Source organism: Colossoma macropomum, unplaced genomic scaffold (assembly GCF_904425465.1).
Source record: "Colossoma macropomum unplaced genomic scaffold, Colossoma_macropomum, whole genome shotgun sequence".
NCBI lineage: Eukaryota > Metazoa > Chordata > Actinopteri > Characiformes > Serrasalmidae > Colossoma > Colossoma macropomum.
Window position 1 is genome coordinate 19,478,096 of NW_023494792.1, and position 23,466 is coordinate 19,501,561.

The 23,466-nt window shown below is 40.3% G+C and overlaps 2 protein-coding genes across 5 annotated transcripts; one reads left to right on the forward strand and one right to left on the reverse strand.

Moving 5' to 3' along the window:
• The first annotated feature begins 884 nt into the window (after positions 1-884).
• On the forward strand, positions 885-11,986 carry rab3il1 (RAB3A interacting protein (rabin3)-like 1). Of its 4 annotated transcripts, XM_036576417.1 has the most exons (12): positions 885-1,067; positions 2,768-3,070; positions 4,935-5,127; positions 5,432-5,527; positions 5,664-5,741; positions 5,834-6,061; positions 7,452-7,580; positions 7,752-7,864; positions 8,367-8,390; positions 9,667-9,766; positions 9,932-9,998; positions 10,123-11,986. In XM_036576417.1, the coding sequence occupies exons 2-12, from the start codon at positions 2,862-2,864 to the stop codon at positions 10,206-10,208; spliced, it is 1,323 nt and encodes a 440-aa protein (XP_036432310.1). In that variant the 5' UTR covers positions 885-1,067; positions 2,768-2,861; the 3' UTR covers positions 10,209-11,986. The 4 variants fall into 4 exon arrangements, with proteins under 4 accessions (XP_036432310.1, XP_036432311.1, XP_036432313.1 ...); XM_036576418.1 differs by lacking the exon at positions 8,367-8,390; XM_036576420.1 differs by lacking the exons at positions 885-1,067; positions 2,768-3,070 and adding an exon at positions 4,130-4,449.
• An 883-nt stretch (positions 11,987-12,869) lies between these two features.
• epx (eosinophil peroxidase) lies at positions 12,870-23,068 on the reverse strand. The gene is made up of 14 exons (XM_036576406.1): positions 23,029-23,068; positions 22,691-22,823; positions 21,823-21,952; positions 20,905-21,111; positions 19,580-19,958; positions 18,970-19,130; positions 18,426-18,684; positions 17,274-17,444; positions 16,177-16,414; positions 15,767-15,978; positions 14,792-14,956; positions 14,559-14,642; positions 13,732-13,834; positions 12,870-13,619 (listed from the first exon to the last, which is right to left on the reverse strand). The coding sequence occupies exons 1-14, from the start codon at positions 23,066-23,068 to the stop codon at positions 13,562-13,564; spliced, it is 2,340 nt and encodes a 779-aa protein (XP_036432299.1). The 3' UTR covers positions 12,870-13,561.
• Positions 23,069-23,466: the final 398 nt, after the last annotated feature.

Here is a 23,466-nt window from a genome sequence, read left to right on the forward strand (position 1 = left end):
CTGTTTTTAGAGACTGATGTCTAGTACATTTTGCTGATGTCTCTGCTCAAACATTGCTAAACTAGTAGTGGATGAGTTAAATCAGGTATGCCTGAGCAGCAAAATCAGTGCTGGACACCAGCCCACCAGGACCACAGCTGATGACCTCTGCTGTTTGATACTAGAGTATCATGCATGCACTCTTATTCATTTTGAGATCAAGGCTGTTAAGGGAAACCCATAGAAAGAAAGAAAGAAAGAAAGAAAAATCCTTTTTTGAAGGTGAGCTCTCTCTGCCGTAGTACCATTCAGTCTGAAGTTTAATCTGTGCCTACATGCTGGTGGTCTATAAGCTAATGTAATCAACACATAAGAAACTTACCCCCTATATATACTAATCACATGAAGAAAGGCAGTAAGTATCAAAGCTACTCACGGTGCGTAATGAAGCGAAGGTTGACAGCCTTGATGAGTGGCAGTGGAGCGAGGGATGCAGGAGAGGAAGAAAAGAGGGAAAGGGACGCCCACACCTCCGGTCACTTGACATGTTAATCTCTTTCAGCAACAAAAGAGCATTGTGGGCAAGTGGCAGTTTAGTAATCTGAGCAAATCTTTCACTGCAAAATAGCCAACACACACACACACACACACACACACACAAACAGGACACAATTTTTCTATAAAGAATAACATTATGCAATATTGAAAGGTGCCATAAATAGGCTAAATGAACAGGCTTTGGAACCTTCATTTATAATAACTGCGGTTAAAGAGAAGGAATATTGGCACTACTACATTGCTCCAGATACTCTACTAGCACCATCTGGTGGAGAAAATGCCAACTGCCCACTGGCCCAATTTAGTTACTCTTTAACCCGTGGCTGACCAGGGCGGCCAGAGGGAGAGGTCACGGGCAGCGAACAGCAGAGCGAGACTTTGGCTGCCCAATTTTCCCATAATCTCTTTTGTGCTGGACAAACCGTCTGGATTTCAAAGCTGCTAAATACTCTCTGTCACAGATATTCTGCAAACATTGCTTTCCTCAAAAACCTAAGTTCAATAGCCATACCAGCGCTGTTCATCACCAGGTAGGTGAAGTTCTATTTTCAGATAGCATGCGGTACTTATGTTTACATTTAACACTAAACCCCTCTCTTGCTCTTTAGAACTGACAGACTGGCTATGCAGAAAATCAGCAGAGAAAATGCAATTTTTAACTTAATTCAGTTTCATAATTATCCTTCTGTTTTTGTACTTTCTGTACGATAGAATCTGACAGGATGCAGTTATTAATGGAATGCAATCTATGTTTAGGGCATAAGTGCATGGCATGCATTAACAGCATGTTTTGCACATTATCACATTGTAGGGCACCACTAGTATTAGGACGCTTGGTTATGCAGTTACTTCTAATTAGGCTGATGTGTTCAGGTGTGTTCTGCTGCACTTACAGTGCAAGCACATAAGGGCTAGTCAGAGGACATCATGGGGGAATGATGTAATGCAACTTAAAGGAGAATTACCACCAATTTTTTCAAATTTTCTGCAAATAAAATTGTTCAGAATGGTTTGATGTGAAATGACTCACTGTAGAGAGACTTACTGACTCTGACTTCTTTACAGTGGTGGTGAGAGGAACTGGGGTCATGATATCTACAATGCAAATACTATCTAAAATATTCAGGGAATCTACATGTGTTTCTCTAGAACAGCACATTTCACATCAAACTCACATCATATTCTCAATAACTTTGTTCACATCTTAATTTAATTCTACAGACATTTTGGTGGATTCCCCCTTTAAGCAGGGAGTGAACAATTATCTATACAAAACTAAAATACCAGCATAGTAAAATCAGTACATCATTAAGATGAAAGAAAGCAAAGAATATTTTATTTGTGAAAATTAGCATAGAAACATCTCAAGAACGTTCTCCTGAGTGCAGAGATGTGTTAGATCAGAAACTACGCTTGTAGAACCTCAGATGGAACAACACAAAATGCAAAGCCTCAAAAACAGGAAACAGCTTCATTTAGCTAAAAGCACTTAATGTTCTGAAGTCTTAACCACAGAAGAGACAAAGATTAACCCACACTAGTGTAGAGGAGATCAGCAATGGCTTATGACCAAAGTACATCATACAAATTTTTCAAAACAATGGCTTTTTTTAGTCTAGACAATGATGGAGAAGTTGTGTCTCACATATACAGACATCTCAACTAATGCACTGATGCTAAAAGCAGCTTAAACAGCTAAAAATGAGCTTCTATTTGTTTTTTTTTTAAGTTTGATGAAGTATGTAAACACTTAACTTTTCAGAACATACCTTCCAAATCCATATATGTCATCTAAGCTACTAAAAACATCCCGTGTTGAATTTACTCAACTGTATTTACATATATCAATCTTAAAGGCACAGCAACAAAAACAGTCCTGTCTAATTCTAAGGGATGAAGAGAGGTTGAAAAACATGTCATGTAAAAAGCAGCTGCTCTTAATTCTTAAAACCACACAAATGTCATAACTGACATAAACCTTAGTGGAAAAATGCAAGAAACGTAGGACATGGGCCCTTTAAGGGGCATGTTCTAGTTACACATGATATCATGAATGGGAACCCATGAATCAAAGCACACAGAAAACTAACATTGACTTAACACTGAACTGAAAAAGAAATATCAACTCTGACTCAACTTTTACTGGGCAGTTCAGTGAAGAATGGTAGAGAGCCCTGTTATCTTTGTAAGAGTGTTTCTAAGAGAGAGACATTCTTTTTGTTGCATTCAGGCCCAGAGAGATTTCTGAGAAGAATGGAGGTCAGTACCCAGAACCAGAGACCCTGATAGACACCTGGAGCTGTGTTAGTACCTCTCACTGGAAGATGGATGCCTTTGAAGGGATTCATGTTGTGCAGCTGTCCTCTTCTCCTCCCCCAGTGTCCAGATCGAGCCCAGGGTACGAGGTGCTGGTGACAGGTAGCTCAGGAATAGCAGTGTACTCCTCTCATACGTTTTTTGGAAATGATGACTTTTCAGATCACCGACGAAGCAAGCACAGCAGAGCTAAAGAAGAGAGATGTCCAGTGGGAAGGTATGTGGTGGCGATGATGTGGTGAAGATGTGAATGTGAGTGGGCAGGGGTGTTACAGTTGGAGGAATAGTGGAACTGACTACCCAGGACCCATAGGTGGGTGAGGTCCTCAAGGGGTCTTGATTAAAATGGTTGCTTCGGTGTACAATATTAAAGCGCCATATAATGGAAAAACAAAATTGCGTTTGATTTATTACGTACATATTTTTTAAGTTTTATTGTGTGCCATTCACCTTGGACTCCATACGGTCCATATGTGGAATTAACCTGCAAAAATAATCTGTTTTGAATTCACTGTTTTTATGATGTCACAAAAACCAACACATTTATATATCCACTATTTAACCTACAGCAGCTTGGCCACGCCCATTCATGTTTCAGTAATAAGGAGTGATTCAGCCATGACTGCTTTCTGAAAGAGGCACAAAACAGGGCAGCCAATCAGAACAGAGCTCATTTATACAATTTAAAGGTACAGTAACAAAAACAGCCTGATTAAAATGGCCATGTAAAAATGAACTGTGACTGTTTTTTTTGTTTGTTTTTTTTGCATATAAAACCACATAAATGTAATATAAAGTAGACCTATAAAATAAAAACAGTAAAAATAAAATAATACAGGTTGGGAACACAAACTTGGGAAGGGAGGGCCATAGAGAGTGCTTTTTACACAGGGTCCCAAAATTGTGGATTAGCCCCGTGTGTGTGTGTGAGTGAACGTATGTATGAGAGGATTCCTTTGGCACTGCCTAATGATATCCTAACCAACAGCCTCAGCTTGTCTGTTTTATTTGTGAGCATTTGTTTGGTTTTGTAGGCCGTTTCTGCAGTAATATGTGTAATGTAATACACACAATAATTAAAAGTGACCAGCACCTCTTAAAGGACGAGAGCTCTTAAACCAAAGCAGCAGCCCATGATGAGCCCCAGCATGTGTCGATGTCAGTGAAGAAATATGTTTTACAGACCTACTCATAATGTTAATTAATACCGATGAGTTCTGTAATATTAACCATATGATAATAAAACGTCAGTTTTCCTAAACAAATCACTCGTACCGCTGTCAGTCTCGCGGCTTCCTGAGAACAGATATGAAGCGCAGAGCCGCCTGAGGGTCACGTGACCTGTTTACAGCTGCCTCAACACTTTTCTTCACAAGTGTGAGAGGAGCGCCGGGACTGCGTCTGTCTGTCTGCCGGCTGGCTCTCTTCTCTTCGGGTTATAACGCGTCACAGAAGTCCCGAGCGTCTGTTGAAGGTCCTCAGTCCGTGTCTGGGCTGTTCTTTTGGTGGACGCTTCAGAGGAAGAGCCGAAGCTCAGCTGAGTTTTTATATCTGGAGCTGGAGCGGATGCTGCTGTGTCGGACTGCGAAGGGAATCGTAAGGGTGGGGATCCGGTCTGAGTGACATACCGTGCTGAAAAGTTACACTAAAGTCTAGATTCAGCTTTATTCTAGAGAATATACAGAGTACTGAGTGTTTTGAGGTTTATTTTAAGTTTCACTGTGCCGTGTGGTTTGTTGTTGGTTGTGGTGATATGCTGTTTGCTGTGCTTTGATTAGTATGGACGAATCCCAAATGGCTCCCTGCTCCCTGTGTAGTGCACTACATGTTTCAGTTTACTGAATCTGTACACAAATGACACTAATATGTCCAAAAGGACGACGTATGGGTTTCAGTTTTGAGCGTTGGTCTGTGTGAGGAAGACTTCTACTGATAGTACTACTAATACTGCTGCTGCTGCTCCCTAGATTAGCTGAATTTGGCCTAGCCTATACTGATTAGCCTGTTTCTTGCTTGTGGGATTGGTGTTTGTGGGGAAGCTGTCAAAAGTCGAGTAATGGATTCCATACGTGTCTCTGCAGGTTGATAGACCTGGAGCCTGAGCCAGACCCTAGTGTAGTGCTGGGAGGGGGACAAGGAGAGATAATGCTCCAACAAGAGGCAGGGGCTCAAGGAGGAGACACCTTCAATGTGTCTCGCCTGCGGAGCTCTTCTCTGGAGATTAGAGAAAAGGGCACAGAGTTCCTCAGAGAGCAGCTGGACGCTGCCCAGAAGGTAGACATGCACTCATTTAAAAACATACGATACCTTTAGGATAGTCCATTACAGCGGTGCTCTACTTAAAGTCACAATATTAGTGAAGTCATATATTCTCTCATTGTCACCTACACACAACATCCAATACCAGTGACTTAGTCTCATCTCATGTCATCTGTTTTCATCTCAACAAGGATTTTTAACAATTTAACAATAATTATTTTATTTTATTTTATTTTATTTTCTATACTATTCCGTTCCATTCCGTTCACTTCCATGCTACTCCATTTTGTTCTATTCCATTAATATTGTCTCTCTGCAGGAGCTGAAGCTGAAGGGGGAGGAGTGTGAGCGGTTGTCTCAAGTGAGAGACCAGCTGGAGCAGGAACTAGAGGAACTGACTGCCAGTCTCTTTGAGGTGAGATAGTTTAGTGAGTACATAATCCTATCATATGCACATGTATTTTAAAGCAGTAATGAAGATCATTGTCTCAGTATAGCTGATGTGTTTTCCAAGTTTTTTATGTTGTTACTAACATGCATCACTTCTCCAGGAGGCTCATAAGATGGTCCGGGAGGCTAATGTAAAACAGGCTGCAGCCGAAAAGCAACTGAAGGAGGCACAGGGCAAGGTAACCTCTATTTCTCTGTCCATCCATCCTTTTCATATTCCTCTACATCCTCATCAAGGCTGGTCTTACATGCCTTCTCGTCCTTCTCTCAGATTGATGTCCTGCAGGCGGAGGTGTCTGCCCTAAAGACTCTGGTGTTGACCTCCACTCCGTCCTCCCCCAACCGCCAGCTGCACCCACAGCTGCAGTCTACAGGCTCCAGAGCAACCTTGTCTCGCCCTGGTGGTCACACACGTAACAAGAGTGCCACCCTCAGCCTGCCTCATCTACAGCAGGAGCCACCCTCTGCACCACCACCGACAAACCGAGAAGACAAAGAGGTACATACATACACAAACATAGACAAAGAGGTTTGGGTGAACAGTGGTCTCGCAAGCCAGATGTCTGCCTGTTGTCAGATAATCAGATCGGTTTCATCACTCAATGTGGCCAAGATCCGCTTACTTTGACAGAAAAGGGTCCTTGACTGTTTTAGCCTCATGTGTAGGAGCAGGTCATTCTCAAAATGGGCTTCAACAAAATTACGCCCCCACATGCAATACTGTGGCACACGTCAGCAAACATGCAAGGATGTGTGCGTTACTAGTAGTTACTAAATGCTTCAAAGAAATGCCATGAACATCATCTTGCTCTGAAAAACTTACTGTCACAGCACACAGAGCAGTTACTTGCAAAAGTATGCTTCCTCTCAGTTAAAACTGGTGTACAGGAGAATACAGCAATATGTGGAAAGCCAGCCGGAATGAGACTGACAAAATTCCAACATTTGTGGCTCAATTAATGAGCATTAAATATCAGACAGTCCGTGCTCGTCTGTGAGCAGAGCCACTGAGGCCGATAGCAGATGAACAGGGACTAAAGTCTTAAGGCTGGATTGCACAGACTGGAAGTAGTAGATTCTTTGCTTTGTTCAAGCCTGACACCAGCACAGGCTTGGATACCAAATACCAATTCATCCAACTAATACTAGTGTACTTCCTCTGTTGTCTGCCTGTATTCCCTCCTTCTCCTCCTCTGCCACGCTTTTCTTCACATTTTCTCTTGCTTCGTTGCTCTTTTTACAAACCATATGGTCGCCTTTCACTTCTCCACTGTTGACCACTCTTACCCTTATTTCCATCTGCCTCTGTCTATTACTGATGCCACTTTCTTTCTACTTCTCTCTCTCTGTCTGCAGCTCCTGCTTTCTTCTCTCTGGTTCTGTGTCTTGTCTGACTCACTCTCGATCTGAATGTGATCTACGAGAGAAAGCCCTCATCAGGTAACTGCCAGACAGGGGGTCTGTGTGACTACAACCCCTTCTCATGCTCATGGAACCATATGATATTTATTTATTTATTTTTTTTTTTTTTTTGGGACATGGTTGGTCATACTGGCTGCCCACTTGTGTGTTTTTTTTTCACCATGTTCAAACAACCATGTTACTCTCATTTAGTAGTTTTATTTATGCTTTGTGTTCTGCATGTGTGTATTTAACACGTTCATTAATTTTTAAACTTCATTTTAAACCTCATTGCCTAATTGGGCATAATTTTCTTAAAACAGAACCTTTTTGTTTGTGTTCAGCTTTTTGTTTGGCTTGCTTGTGAAGACTCTATACCCTGTGTTTTATCCCCATTGTTTCATTTCAAACCAAGCATGCTGTAGTAAAGAGACGAAACAACAAAATGTAAATTATTTACCTATTTGGTTAACCATCTCTCTTTCTAGTTGGACTCAGTATTGTTTGCTGAGTTTTTGTCTTGGAAGGAGGCTCCAAGCCTGGATCAATCCTCCGCCTTCATAAGCCGCATCTACAGAGAGGACATCGGGCCCTGTCTCTCCTTCACACGCTCTGAAGTATGCAAGTTTGTGTGCATATGCTTTGCATATATTGGTATACAGTGAACATTTGTGCAAATAATCTTGTCTCTCTCTCTCTCTCTCTCTTTCTCTTTCTCTTTCTCTTTCTCTCTCTCTTCTCTCTCTCTCTCTCTCTCTCTCTCTCTCTCTCTCTCTCTCTCTCTCTAGCTGTCGCAGTCAGTTCAGAGTGCAGTGGAGAATAACTCTTTGACTATTGAGCCTGTTGCTATGACAGTGCTGCCTATGGTCAAGGCCTCAGCTATTGAGTGTGGAGGCCCCAAGTGAGTCATGCACACCACACATGACAGCATTTCTTTTCGCTATGGTACTGTTAACATTGCTTTGGTATCTTCTCTGAGTGAATCCATGTGATCAAGCCAAACCTGAGTGAATTCTCAATCTCAAACATGGTAGTTTGATTTATTTGAGATTTAAATATAAATATGAACACTGCAGCAGAAATTAATTAAATGTATTTGACTCACTGACTCACACTGCATTCAGTTACTGTCCTCACGTATGCCCAAAGGAGGCAAACTGGAAATACTGGAATGCACCACCATTCTGTTGTTCAGGAGAACAGCGGTTATCACGCAGCTTCAAATGCTGCAGTTTTTCATGCTTAATTACAGAATGAATTTTGTTTCATCTAGTATGCTTCATACCACATAATCATGCACAGATTTAAGCTGGGGTCTGTATGTCACATTGTTTTGATTGGGTTGTTGGGTTCTGTTTGATTAATTAGTCTGATCACAGTTTGATTTGGGGTTGTTTTCACAGTGGCTGCCGAGCACCAGTAGAGACGTAAGTGACTTTAGGAGACTGTAATGTCACTAACACAGCTAATAACATGCTTCACAGGGTCAATAACGTTTCTGCATTATTTCCTCTTCTCTTTTTCCAACTTATTTTGTGCAGTTTTTTTGCATTGAATTTGTCTGCATTCAATATGTTTACCTGTACCTGACAGACTCTGTTATGTTGCGTCATCAGCGACATGTTCTTTTTCTGTCTGATCTTTAACTCACTATAAACACATTGTCATGGAAGTTTTCATTACTCTGTATTTTGATCAAATGCTGATACGAGTCAGATAGTCTCAAACACAAGAGACCTTCATTAAAAAGATTACTAGTATGAATAAGGTGGTTTTATATTGGAATGGTTTTGTATTGCTTGTCTTTTTATGGAGTTTGTGGAAAAACACACTCATGCATATAGACATATATACAGTGCTGTGCAAAACTCAAAGACCACCCTGTCCTTTATTTAACTTTCAGTCAAAATGGCCAAGTTATTCATTTTTCATCTTCAAGAAAAAAAAGCAGAAAACATATTTTAATTGAAATTTACACAGAAGCCTCAACAACTAAATATAATTTTTTCAGTTTTTACTGTGTTCATGCTTTGCCTTTGTTACAGCATCCATTCTTTTCAGGAGCCTGCAGGGATGTTTTTCCACACGTCCAAAGTTCAGTCTTAGAAGTTGGTTCGATTTTCTACTTTTCATGATCCAAGTAATCCCAAACACATTCAGTGATGTTGAGGTCTGGACTCTGGGGTGGTCAGTTCATTGTTGTAAAAACACCAGCAGCTTCTTTGTTCTCCTTTTTTATCTATTTTATTTTCTCAGTAACAGCTTCTTAACAGCTACACGTCCTTTCAGACTCATATTGTTGAGCTATTCTTCTCACAGTGGAAGGATGGACAGAAACACCTGTGGATTTTTTCAGATCTGAAGTAAGAGTGGAGCTTAATTTTCTCCTCTCTCTCAAAGATGAATGCTTTGAGTTCTGTTGATCTGATGGTGACAGTTTGAAGCCACATTGCCTTTTACATTTGAATATTTTTTGAACTTGAGTTTTGGAAACTCCTGTTTATTTCCTTTGACTTTCCCCTTGCTGTGGATTATTTTTTCTTGAAATTAAATAAATGAAGAGTGGTCTCAGAATTTTTCACAAAACTGTATGCACCAATTTATAGTGATGCATTTGAACTGAATGTTTTGCCTGTATTCTCTGTTGAGAGAGCTTCTGGGTGATTGACAGCTCTGTTAACAAGCACGTTTACGCCGACACAGGAAGTGTGCGCTGAGTGGACTGTCCCGCACCTGCCGACATCGCATCAAACTGGGAGATAAAGAGAGTTACTACTATATCTCTCCCTCCAGCAGAGCTAGGGTACAAACCTCTCCTTCTCTGTCAGCACTGACTTAATTCCTCTGCACTAAATTTGAGCACTAATTGTCTAGGATATCTGTTTGGTTTTCATTTTCTTACCTTATTTAAGTCTCCAGCACATTGAGGTACATTTGATATGCAAATCTTCTCTTTCCCTCTGGCCAGATCACAGCAGTGTGCAACTTCTTCACCTATATCAGATACATCCAGCAGGGCCTGGTCAGACAGGATGGTGAGTGTTGGCTCAGATGGATAAATAACTTTTATTATTTGAATATCTGTTTTGATTATGATTAAAAATAGGCTCTGGATCACAAGAGGGCATTCATATCATATTCTTTCTTGTTTTTCTGCAGCTGAGCAGATGTTTTGGGAAGTGATGCGTTTGCGGCGGGAAATGTCTGTGGCCAAGTTGGGTTTCTTTCTTACAGACGAAAGCTGAAGGACACCCATGCAACATGGCCATTCTGTACACACAGCAATTTGATAATGGCAGGTGATCGGACATAGACATTTGTCTGTTGCTTTAAGAGCCAAGAGGAAAGAAAGCTCCAACCCAAAGCAGAATCACAGCACAGTAGCAGAACAGCTCAAGTGGTAAGACTTATGAGATGAGCTAGTGTGCTACATGTTTAATCAGTATTATATTGTTAGTGACTGGACCAAGTAGACAGAAACGTTTCCCATGTCTTATATACACTCCAGACCCTTGGACATAAATGCGGTTCTCATTGTGGAATAAGCCTGGAATCATAGTTGAGGTTATGTTTTGTTATTTTCTTTGGCTAGCACAGATTACAGATGTTCTAGTCATACCTCAGAACAGTCCCTCCTTCTCACGTTCATCATACCCACAGTCTCTGAGTTTAAATGACAGATGCACATTGGTGGAGTGTTCCAAAGAGTTTACACGTGTCAAACACTATTTGCCTAATTTTAATCTTGCTTCTGCTTTGATAAGCACTGCTCCACTTTGTTTCCCAGGGTGCACTACAGTGAAATGGTGCATGAGATAAAGAGTTCAGTACCTGAGCTGGCAGGGCTGCTTTCCCAGGCATAGATTTAACCTAATTATAGGTAACATTTATGTTTTGTTGACAGTCAATATTTAATGTAATTTAGTCTAGAAAGAGCCACAGAGAAACACAAACAACCTTTATTTTTAACCCCAAATTTTAACCTGGCATTGTATCAAATACTATACTTGTGTCTGCCCCTCAGTATGTTTATGGATGTCAGTTGTCAATAATTATTATATATGTATGTCAAAGATGTACATGTTCCATTTCACTCACAATGTTACTGAAGCCTTTGTCGTTATGAATAACATTAGAATTGTATACAATGAGCTTTCATTAGCAATGCTTGTATCTGCCTGCTTTGACAATTCATCATTCCCTGATGGAAACCGAGGTATTGGCTCATGGGTGCTCAAACCTGGTCCTGGAGATCTACCACCCTGGACAGTTCAGATACAACACGCCTCCTGAAGGCCTTTATTATTTGGATCAGGGTTTGATTAGAGGTGGAACTAAGCCTTGCAGGGTGGTAGATCTCCAGGACCAGGATTGAGCAACCCCTGTTTTGGCTTGTGTTGCATGGTTGCATGTTTTTACATAGGCATTATAACTTTATTACATTTTACTGACACTCATTTGTGCATGATGTCCATTTCTCTTTTGTCCATTTCTGCCACCAGTCAGTGCTGATGGTTATGCCTGAATTGTTTTTGTAATGAATTCAGATGGGCCTTTGGTTCCAGTTGATATTGTATTCAATAATAATGGTTGCAGGTTTGACAATCATGATATCTTTGAGCAGAATGTGCTCCAGTGCAATATGGATGCAGCACACAGCCAAGCAAACTTGAATACTTGTTTAGCAGATTTAGTTGCTTCACTTTTTTCAAGACCTAAAAGGTAAACACTTTCAGCAGAGGCTTTTCTGTTCGTCTCAAGGTAGACTGACAAAGTACATAGACATGGACCTCATGTCTGTGGATATCACCTAACGCTAGTTTAGATGATTTGCACAATGCTGTAAAGCAGGTTTATGATTTTATTTTACATTTAGAACTTAAAGGAAAAATGTTAATCAAGTTTACATAACCTAAAAAATTATTTTAATGTGTTTTACATGTAACTACCTTGGGGGATTAGGAGTCCTCCTCCTGACGCGCATGTGGATTAATGCAATAAAACATTGAGTGGTCTGAATGAGTAAGTTTTGTTTGTACCTAATATTGACCAGAGAAGCTGTGTGTAGGATCAGGGTGAAGTATACATTTCAGTTGTGGTGGCAGCCCAATACTGAAGTAACGATACTGTGATGCTAACATTTGTATTTGAGAATCCATTCTTGCATGAAATTCTTTGAAGGGACATTCCAGCAAAAATGAAACATTTAACCATCACTACAGCTGTTGTGAAAGTTTACTCGCATCTTAAAGGACCGTCAAAGTAGTGAGATTTTCCAGGTTAAAGACCACCCTCTGATGTATCTTGAAGGTGGGAGGATTTTTTTTCCCTTTACATGGTGAATGCAAAAGTAAGGCAGATAGTTACTGCTGCAAAACCAAATATTGTAGTCGTACTGATGAATGAAAAAATTAGTGATAAAATAATAAATTCATACAAACCAATGAGGATGAGGGATACAACGTAACACTACAGCATAGCATGGAAAAACAGATTTTAGGGTGGAATTGGAACTTTAAGCAGTAAGATGACTAACTTTTTATAAAAATGAAAAGGTATGTGATGCAGACAAAGTAGAAAAATGATTGTAGAAATAAATGTGTAGTATAGGAACTACTTTTGCCTCTACTTTCTCAGTGTATCTGGCTGTATAGTTAAAATTAATGCAAATTTAATGCTTACAAATTTCAAAATTTTAAGGTTCACATTTACTGATGGATTCACTGTAGAAATCGCAAAGAATTCTCCTTTTTATGTGCACAAAAAGACTTTTAATAGTATTAGTATCGGTACTGGTGTCAGGATTAGCCTTGGTATTGGATCAGAAAGTAAATTAGTGGTATCGCCCATGCCTACATTCCAACCGTCATGACTTCTGCAGTGATGTATGGGGTTTCACTGTGGAGTCTATTGAGCAACTCTAGTTGATCATATGTGACACACTCACTAATCACAAGGAAAAATGTGCATCTCAGTTAATATCACAACTCTTCTTGTCTGGCTTACTGGATGAAAAAGATTTGCATTTGAAACATCCCTTATTCTTCAAATGGGAATGCCTAAAAAATCAAACCTAATATGCCTCCTACTTGGGTCAACAGAAAACTACCATTGCAAAGAAAATGAACCTGCCACGTCTCACTGTAAGCCGCAGAACAGGTTTCACAGAGAGCCACGGCAAAGAAAACATGAAAAGCATGTTTACATGAGTCAGCTCTTAAAGACACACACAACACACACACACACACATTTTGTACAACAAGCCAGTCTGTACACTGACAAAAATACTGTATTTGTGATTGTAGTAGAATATTAAGCTGAGACCAGTTTCGCTGTGTTAAGGAGAGATGATCTTGGCTAAAGGAAATCTTCCTGGAGCAGTGTGACCTAGACGCAGCTTCTGTTCTTAATGTGACTCATATATAGGTGATTTAACAAAAAACAGCAGCATAAGCGTCAGATAAGCACGTGAGTATCTGTACATGTGTATTAAGACAATATACAATACATTTAAGTCATGTTCTCTACAGAGGAGACATTTAGCTAGTTAATAAATAAATATAAAAAGTTGAATACACTCATGTAAACATTGACCATTTCAGTGTTTCCTCTCACAGCATGCTCTGGTAACTGGCTCTGCCTCTCTGAGGAAAAACCTACAAAAAAGAAAAGAGATATTAAGAAACAAATCATCAACTTATTATAATCAACCATCAATCAGTCAAGCAATGTTTAAACAAAGGTAAAATAAAACAATAAAACACCCACCTTCTGTAGCAGATCATGATTAGGGCCATAATGCCCACTCCTGCCAGCACTGCCATAACTGCAGCAACAACGGAGGAGGCAGAAAGAGGAGCAGATGCAAACTCTGTGGACAATGTGTATCAGATTAATTGATGAACTTTATCGCAGGTGAATCTGCATAATTTCAAAATGAAAACTGCATAATGTTTCTGCATGTGAATGTGAGAACCAAGATATAGAGGCCCATTCTGGCCAGGAAAAGGAGAACAAAAATGCCATGATTGTTTTCTGTTTTTGTTTTTGACTTGGCATACTGAAATAATTACTTTCTAACTTTTGTTATAATAATGACTGATTTTATTGAAGTAATTAATTTCTATCTTTAAATGATTTGTTTTCTGAAAATTTTGACTTCTGTTGTTTTTAAATAAATTACTATTTTCTTAAAATATCAACTTACTATCCCAACATAATTACTTACTTTCTTGAAATTTAATTACTCATTATTTGGAAATATGCCAGAGTTTCTATTGAAATATATACAGAATAAGGCGTTATTTCAAGACACTAAGTGAATAATTTGAGTAGATAAGTGATTTTTTTCACAGTACACAGTAAGTTGATATTTTGAGAAAATCCGTCATTTGAGATATAGAAGCTCAACTAAAAGTAAAAAAAATATATTGTTTCAAGATACTAAGTCAATATTTTCACAAAATGTATTCATTTTGAGATTTTGACATGTTGCTGGCAAAATCAGGCAATGTTTTCTCTCCTCTAGCTGGTGGGAATGGGCTTCCATACCAAGACAAAGAGTTCATGTCTTCTTTGTCTGGGACAGTGCATACCTGAGCAGATAAAGGAGCCTGGTGTGTTGATACACTGCAGGTTTGGAGGGCAGACGGAAGGCTGTCTGAAACATTCGTCTATATCTGAGACACGCAGATAAACATAACTGTTAAAAGCACACTTACACTATTATTCATGTTAGCTGACTGAACTGAAGCCAAATTCACACCAATTACAAAGACACATCTTCATAGTTAAATACTGCATAAAACCTTTGCCTTTACACACACACCTTGACAGGTGGGTGGTTGTGGAGTCCATAAGTGTGTGTTGGGGTCACAGGTGATGTGTGTAGCCCCATGAAGCACATAGCCAGAGGGACACTGGTACAGCACTGCAGAATCACACAGTACAGAGAAACCCACCTTCAGACGAGGGATGGAGCCACACACAGGGTCTAAAACAACAAAGAAAATAAGATACAAAAAAAGATAAATACAACTATATATATTTTAAAGTCCATACACCTACATTGCTGTGTAAAAGTCAGAAACTACCCTCGACTTGTTTAATTCCCAGTCAAAATGACTACTAAGCATGTTATTCATTTTTTAAGGAGATAAAAACACTTTTTCTGTGTAGATTATACATAAGATAATCTACTTGTACAAGGAAGGTGAAATAAAAAGAACACAAGTAAAACATGAGCTTTCAAAACTGGAGTTCAAAAAGTTATTACAAGATAAAACAAGACTCCAAACAACCTTGCAAGACCACCAAACAGTCACTATCAGATACACTGTACTTAAGGCTTTCAACTCCACTTTTGCTTCTTATCTGAAAAAAATCATGCGTTTCTGTCCATTCCCTGACCACCCCAGAGACCAGACCTCAACATCACTGATGTGTTTGGAACTACTTGGCTTGTTAGAAACAGAAAATGCAACTTCTAAGACTAAAATTTGGGGGTGTGGAAAAATATCTCTGCTGATTTCTTTGAAAGCAAGTCTACTGAAAAGAATATAAGCTGTAATGAAGGCAAAAGGTGGACACACTAAATACTGAAAAAAACTGATATATTTAATTGTTGAGGCTTCTGTGTAATTTTCAGTTAAATATGTTTTCTGCTTTTTTGTGACACAAAAAAATGAATAACTTGTACTTACTGGCCATTGTAACTGTAAATGGCCTCTGTCTTTTACACAACACTGTAACTGTAACTCTAACAACAGAAATAAACACTATACACTGTCTCTGTTTCACACACCAGTGTCTGGCTCCTTCCAGGCAGAGAGGTTGAAGTGTGTGATGTTTGTGTGTGTGCAAGGCAGAAGCTGGTCAGGATGCAGTGTACGAGTGAAAGCGTCTGAGGGCACCAGGCGAATGTTTGTGTTGTCACAGATGATGCGAGAGAGAGACGCAGTGCGCAGTGAGTGTCTCTGAGCAGAACTGAAAACACCCTCTCGCTCCCACCAGAACCTTACAGAGACAAATAAAAGGAAAATTCATGTGTTCATTCATTTACTCACTGATTTGCTCATTTGCCAGACCATCTGTTCATATATCATATGTAAGCACATGTTAAATTAGACTTTCAAGGAATATCTGTATTCATTATTGTTTGTAATTTTTGCCTCAGTTGTTTGTTCATTCACTCACTGATTTCCCTCTGCTCACCTGTCTCCATCTCTGAGTGCTCTGAACTGTTTGGCCAGCAGGCAGGCTAGCAGAGGCCCCACTCTCCCACCTGGCAGTGCTGGCTCTGAGATGGACCCCACCCACAAATCAATGTTCTGGGCTGTGCCATACAGTCCTAGCAGCTTACGCACCAAGCCTACATTACCTAGAATTTCTATTAACTCTGACTCATTTGCCGGGACTGAGAGGCCGCAAAACTGGCGCCATGCACTGTAACCTGCAGAGTGAAAGGGAGGGTTGATGAGTCATTACACATCACATCATTTACTAACTGTTGAGCACAGTCTGTCTAAAAACATGACTTAAATAAACTATAGGTTGGTTTCCCGAACAGGGTTTAAGCCTAGTCACAGACTACATTTTCCTTTCAATGGAAATTTTTCATTCAGAATCCTGTGTATTCCAGGAGTAGGCTTAATCTCTGTCCAGGAAACCAGACGTATGATGTCTAAAAGTTTGTGGACTTATCCAATGTTTCTTCTGAAATCATGGTATTAACAGGGAGTTTGTCCCTTTTTGCTGCAGTAACAACCTCTACTCGGAAAAGGCATTTATAATAGATGTTGGAACATTGCTGTGAGGATTTGCTTGCCGCCACAAGAGCATTAGTGAGGTCAGGTACTGATGGTGGATGATTATTTCTGGATCACAAACACCACTCCAACTCCTCCCAAAGGTACTGGATGGAACTCCGTCACTCCAGTTCCACTGCTCCACAGCCCAATGCTGGGGGGCTTTGTAGCCCTCTAGGTACACTTGGCATCGGGCATAGTGGCCCTGGGCTCATGTGCAGCTGCTCCAGAGCATAGGGCCCATTTTATTAGCAGTGATTTTCTATGGAGATAATACAAGCTGTGTATGCACAACTGAACATCTGTGTCAGTAGTTAGTAGTAGAATTCACTAAATAGAAGAGGTATTTGGACACTTTTAGACGTACACTGTGTATTAAACATCTCAGAATAATAATTTGGGATCAGCTTTGTCATGTTTATGTCATATTCATGTAAGCAAAAGGCAAAACCTGTTATCTTACTGTGCTGTTACTTATAGCTTGATACATATGATGGTCAGTACCAGGCAAGCCGTGGTCTCGTCCTCTCTGTAGGTTTAAAGCCCCCAGGTCCAGCGGCAGGCCCCCCTGAGCCTGGAACAGCCTCTCGGTCAACTCCTCCACCATCATCTTCTGTGGAGCTTGCAGCTTTGCTGGAGACAACAACAACCCTCGCAGAACTGGATCTATACCACCTACAGAGAGAGAAAAAGATCACTTCTTACACATTGACAGAGCACAGGAAAGACAGTATGCAGTGCTCCAAAGTAGCCCTCTATCATTATTTGTACCTGTAGTTATTTAATTTGTTGATGTATTATGGAAAGCATGCTTTAACACATTCAAAAGTATAGAATTTCATCTATATTTCAGCTACATTATACATTTTCAATCAACACTTTGATTCCAACTGCACAGTAGTAGACTTTCAATTAAACCTCAGTTTCACTTAAGTAAGTAAGTAAGAAAGTAAATAAATAAATACAATGTTGGAACACTAATCCAAATGTCATGTTCAACAACCAAAGATCTCCAGAGCTACTCTTGGAAAGCCAACATGCAACACACCTAAATCTATAAATGTCAATAAATGTTGTCTCTTGGTAACAGAATGTCCATGAGAAAGATTACAGAAAAAAATAGTAAAAAAAAAGTACTAAAGTCATGCACAAAGACGTGAAGCGTTCAAATATCTGCCATACTCTGACCATTCAAATGCCTAGAAGACTTCTGTCATCCAATTAAAGGATATGCTACAAAATACTATCTGAAATAAAATACTAAATAATAACCTACACAACAAAAAGTGACAGTAAAGCTTGTCCCACTAATATTTGAGCACTTTTACTTGCCTTGCTTAAGTTTTCAATTAAGTGCTGAGATCAAGTTTCTGTTTATAAACCTGGTTGATATTACTGGTGGTTATAACTTTTCCGATGGATCTGAATGAATAACGTGAAAAGTAATCTTCTGCTAGCTCGGAAAATAAGAAAAAACAAGACATAAATTGCATTCAGGAATGTCCCGAGACTGCTTTTTAGCACTGTAGCTGTGCTGCCTGTTTGTGTGATATTCTATTATAAGAATATATTATTGTGGACCTGTTCTGAAACCTAATCTGTACATGATACATATGATACACAGAGAATCAGAATTAGTGTGCGTGTGACATGCACCCTCTTCCACCACTCTCCAGGATGCGAACAGTGATCGGTGCAAAGGCAGTGGTGGATGTTCAGGGTGGAGCTGATAATCAGGTCCGAGTCGGTTCACTACTGGATGCACTGTTACATGGGCAAAGCGGAAGGCCGCGGTTGAGAAACTGTTGGTGATGCTGGGGTCAACTTCAGGGTCATAGCCATTATAGGGGGACATGAGCTCAGAGTGTGCTTTCTGCCCCAGAACACGTGGCAGGTACTGATCCCACGTCAGGACCTGAGAGAGAGAGTAGTGAATAGAATAAAGGCATCATTGTACTCAAGTGTAACTCAAATTTGGTGCATATGTGGATGGAACTGAGATTAGACTTCCATAGTGTTTCCCAGTCCTGGTCCTGGAGTAACCCGTGCTACATATTTCTATGTTTTCCACTTTATCCAATGATTTGGCTAATTTACAGATTCTTTCGGAGTTGAACAACAGGTATGTTAGAACAGCATAAAAAACTCAAATGTGCAGGACAGGCTAATCTAGGACCAGAGTCCAAACCACAGCTTTAACCTGATGGACAGCTCCAAGGATTTTCCTGGTCTCTTGGTACAGCGTGTCAGGGCTCCAGTGGGGATTGAGTTTGTGAAGCTCCTCAGCCATTCGATTATGCTCTCTTAGAAACAGTGTGTGTAGGGCAATCATCCCCAAGTGCTCATTGGCCCGAGAGTCACCTGAAACACATCCACCACAGCACATAACAGACAGAACAGCTTCATAATGACCTGAAGAGTACCTGCTAGTAGTATGTCTAGTTATTAATAGGTCAGTTAGTTCTGCGTCATACTCCAGCCTCCTGTGGAGAGAATGCAGCAGTACCTGTTTTTTCCATTCTGGGAGTCTAACTGAAACTTTGCCTCTACTGATTTTGATTGTGGAATCTTCAAATTTATATTTTATTTTTCTAACAAATGTGACTTCTACAACAGCATGTTGTGGTCTTGTGTAAATTAAACATTTGTTGGCATCACCTATGCAAACAAATGTTGTTGTAAGCAATTTTTTTTGTTATAGATCCAAAAGTTAATCATCACAACTATCATGCTTAAGGTAGGACCAGGGTGTAACTATTTGAACAAATGCAGTTTAAAAATACACATAAAGCCAGTCCACAGTGGCCTACCCGCCTGAAAGCAGAAGGTCAGGTTCCCCATGGATGTTGTGTTCTTTGCTGTTTGTGACGGTGAGACAGTACTGGTCTCCTGGCGTGGGCCGCAGGGGTCCAGCTGTGTATGTGTGCGGGGCAGGTAAGGCAGGTAGGCGAGGCCGTGGTCAGAATGCAGCTGGTTGTGGGCAAGCAGGCCGTGCGGCGAGGACAGGTTGCGGAGAGCGAGAGCGAGTGTGTCTGAACTCCCGTACACCATACTAGCATCTACGAAGGCCGTAATGGCATTCAGCTGCTCTCTGTGACGACGCATAGCTGAGGGGCCCACACAGCTCGGAGCAGAGCGGAAAAACGGCATACAGCTCTGAACGCCTGTGCGAGGGTCAGAGAGAGGGATCTGAGAGAGGGGCAGAGAGAAAGAGAGAGTTGATTTGTATACACAATGCCTTCATAAATGAACATGCATGTACACTGGCCATCAAATGGTTGGGGAAAATCAGAGGAAGACATTTTTGCTCAAATGGTGCATAGCTCAGGAGACTTAATGGTGATTCTTCTAAAACTTGTAGGAGAAATAGCTTCAGACAAAAAGGAGACATGAGGTACCTCCCGTCCAGATAAAAGTGCTAATCGTTCACAATAATTCACAGCATCAAAACTGAGAAGCTGTTAGTCTTGGATGAGAAATGGTTGAGATTCTTACCATCTGATCCACTGTTGTCTAGGAGAAACTAAAGAAATAATAAGGAAACTTTTTTTATTCTTCTTTTTATGTTGTTTTTAATGTTGTAAGAACAAAATACCTGCAAAAGTTTGTTTAATATATAAAAATAGCTATTTGCAAATTATGTGTGCATATTTTGGAACCCTCAGCTTTATGTTCATCAAAGTGTCTTCTGATGATGCCCTGATTTAATATCAGCGCTGAGCTAGGTGTCTCAAAATGTTTCATTGGCACTGTATGCCTGGGTAGCGCTGTCCCCTCACAGCAAGAATGGCCTGGGTTCAATTCCCGGCCGGGTGACCAGGGTCCTTTCTGTGTGGAGTTTGCATGTTCTCCCCGTGTCTGCGTGGGCTTCCTCTGGGTACTCTGGTTTCCTCCCACAGTCCAAAGACATGCACTCAGGCCAATTGGACATGCTAAAATTGCCCCTGTGTGTGTGTGTGTGTGTATGTGTGAGAGAGACTGTGTATTCTGTCTGCCCTGCAATGGACTGGCGACCTGTCCAGGGTGTATCCTGCCTTCCGGCCAATGACAGCTGGGATAGGCTTCAGCACCCCAGCGCGACCCAGAAGGATAAGCGGTTTAGATGATGTGTGTGTGTGTGTGTGTGTGTAAGCACCTGGATAGGGAAGCACGGCGTATCTCTGCTGCAGGTGCGTGTGCAGTCAGCTCCAGTTTTGAATGAGGCAGTGCTCGGGCTCTGAGGGGTAAGTGCGAAGTCATGGTCAATCCACTGCCCCCACTCGACGAGCAGGTGAGACAGTGACTCGTCCAGAGAGATATTCTCATTATGGGTATACAACACCTCCTGTGACACTGACCGAACCTGAGCCAAGAGACAGGAGTGGATGCAGTATAATGGTTGTTATTTACTTGAAATATAGTGCAAATAAGCAATGTCACTTTGAATAGGATATGCAGAGTGAAAAGGAATTACTCTAACATTGTTTTTGTAATGATGACTAATACACACCAAGAATTAAGATTCAAATATAGAAAATATAGGAGATAGGCAACTACAAGTGTTTATCAGTATGTTTTAGGTCTTCTTCTAGACTTGATGACTGCCTCATGACCACATTTGTCTTGCTTTTATAAAGTAAACATTCTTCACTGCCATTTTTAGTGTTTTTCCCCAACTTGGCCCATATTCTCCATGGGATTTAAATCTGTTTAGTCTTAAACCATGTCATTGCCAAAAGTCTTCTCATCCAATACTCTTTGTGCTTTTCCTTCTTTAACTCTTTGAAGGCTTATTATTCAGGTGTTAAACTACAGGCCTGTAGACCTACTACTCAGGAAGTACTATAAATCATTTAATTAGCTACTAAGAAACTAATATATTCCTAACAGAAGTTAAAAGCAGTTAGGAGGGTGAGGAACTGAACAGAAGGGATGGTTTTCTTCAGAGACACCAAAAACAGTTGCTAAACATCAGTGCACATACAAGCAATTCATTTTGACTTCCAGTGTGGCAATGCAATTGATGCCTACACATGTTCTAAAGACAGGTTATGTATGTTGAGTGATGTCTTACTAGAGGCAGTGTAAAGTTGTGATAGGTATGCTGGGGGTTCCAGCCCCTGGGTGCCCCACGAAGATCCTCATACTCTGGTTGAAGCCAGCGGGCATATGGGGTATTAGCAGCCCCCAGAAGAGGATTCTGTCTGCAGAGGAATAAAAAGTCCCTTTTAACACCAAGGGGAATCCCATCACATAATTACTGTTAGAAGTGCATCTGTCTTTAAAATACAGCTGTACTCAACAAAATGTGTGGCTGTTCCTGTCATATTGTTTGTGTCTGTGAATGGAGAAGCTATTGTTGGCTGCTGGTGGGTGTGAATGCAAAGCTAACAGTGTATGTGCTGTTAATGCAGTGTCCAGTGGAGATCCTGTGTGTCATTACCAGAGGTGCATAGTAACTAAATACTTCTACCTCTACTGAGCTGTATTTGTGAGGAAAGGAAGGAATCTACCTTTTACTCAGTTATATTTTAATCATTAACATTTAGTTACTAATTCCAGGTTGGTTTTAGTTTCAATATGTTATCTTGGTGACTGTTATCTCTACAGCTTTGCAGCTGATCATAGCTCTGACCTTTGGGTTTATCTTTTTATTTCAGACAAAGGGTGTATTAAAAAACAGAAGAATGGAGTCTAACAATCTTCCATTCCTAAGCTGATAGATGCTGGATGTTCCACTGCAGTTCTATATGCTAGAAGCTTGTTGTACTTTTGTATTTCCCCTCATGTTGCTTTTAGAAAGGTATTTTTGCTTTACTTGAATCGAAAGTTTGTTTAAGTAACAAGACATTAGCTTGAGCATGGATTTAGATGGCTACTCTAGAAGGGTCTGTATATGAATACTTGTTGCAGTGTTCAGTGAAGGTTCTGTATGTGAGTACCTGTTGTTGCAGTGGCCTGTGATGGTGCGGTAGCGTTCTGAGAGACAGTCAGATTTGCACACAGGTTTCTTCATTTCTGTGGAACACCCTGTAGCGTCCAGCAAAGTCTCCATGTCCTCCACACTCAGCAACTCTGATTCACATACACAACCAATCAGTGCTGTACAGATTTTTTTTGCTTATACATGGAGGCAAAAATAACACAGTGGGCTTCAGATTTGGAGAAAGTGGAGAAGGAATGAATAGACCCTGTGAGAGTGAATGTGATTGGTCAGATACAAACTGGGTGTATGTCACATATTTGGCCTGAGCCACAGTGTTTTTATGTGTAACAGTACCAGTATGATTAGGCTGAGCCATAGTGTGAGTGTACACCATCTCTCTGATGACCTCTACTGTGTTGTCGAATAGTTCTGCAGCGCTGATATGACCTCTGGTACTGGAACCTATCTGTTTAAACTGAGCCAGCAGGTCAGTGGGCCGAAAAGATCCTTCAAATACAGACATCTTCACTCTAAGAGGATAGAAAAGATCAATAATCCAAAACATCATGATCTAACTACTTTATTAAAAACCTTAACCCTCAGAGATACTCACAGAATTGATGCAAGTATAAACTATACATACATACATATATATATATATATATATATATATATATATATATCCTTCTTCACATCTCATAACTTTTTACTTCATTTCTAACATGTTTAGTCATACATAAAAAACAACAAACAAATAAAAGAAAAAAAAACAAAAATCATACACACATTTGA

What these genes read in the sequence shown, in the direction of transcription:
- rab3il1 (XM_036576417.1), top strand. Translation starts at nt 2,862, where the DNA reads ATGGATGCCTTTGAAGGGATTCATGTTGTGCAGCTGTCCTCTTCTCCT. An exon ending in AGCTGGACGCTGCCCAGAAG is followed by an intron (nt 5,128 to 5,431) that starts GTAGACATGCAC and finishes GTCTCTCTGCAG; the next exon opens with GAGCTGAAGCTGAAGGGGGA. An exon ending in TCTCCTTCACACGCTCTGAA is followed by an intron (nt 7,581 to 7,751) that starts GTATGCAAGTTT and finishes CTCTCTCTCTAG; the next exon opens with CTGTCGCAGTCAGTTCAGAG.
- epx (XM_036576406.1), bottom strand. Translation starts at nt 23,068, where the DNA reads ATGGTGTACACTCACACTATGGCTCAGCCTAATCATACTG. An exon ending in GACCTTCTGCTTTCAGGCGG is followed by an intron (nt 19,131 to 19,579) that starts GTAGGCCACTGT and finishes GATGTGTTTCAG; the next exon opens with GTGACTCTCGGGCCAATGAG. An exon ending in ATCATGATCTGCTACAGAAG is followed by an intron (nt 13,620 to 13,731) that starts GTGGGTGTTTTA and finishes TCTTTTTTGTAG; the next exon opens with GTTTTTCCTCAGAGAGGCAG.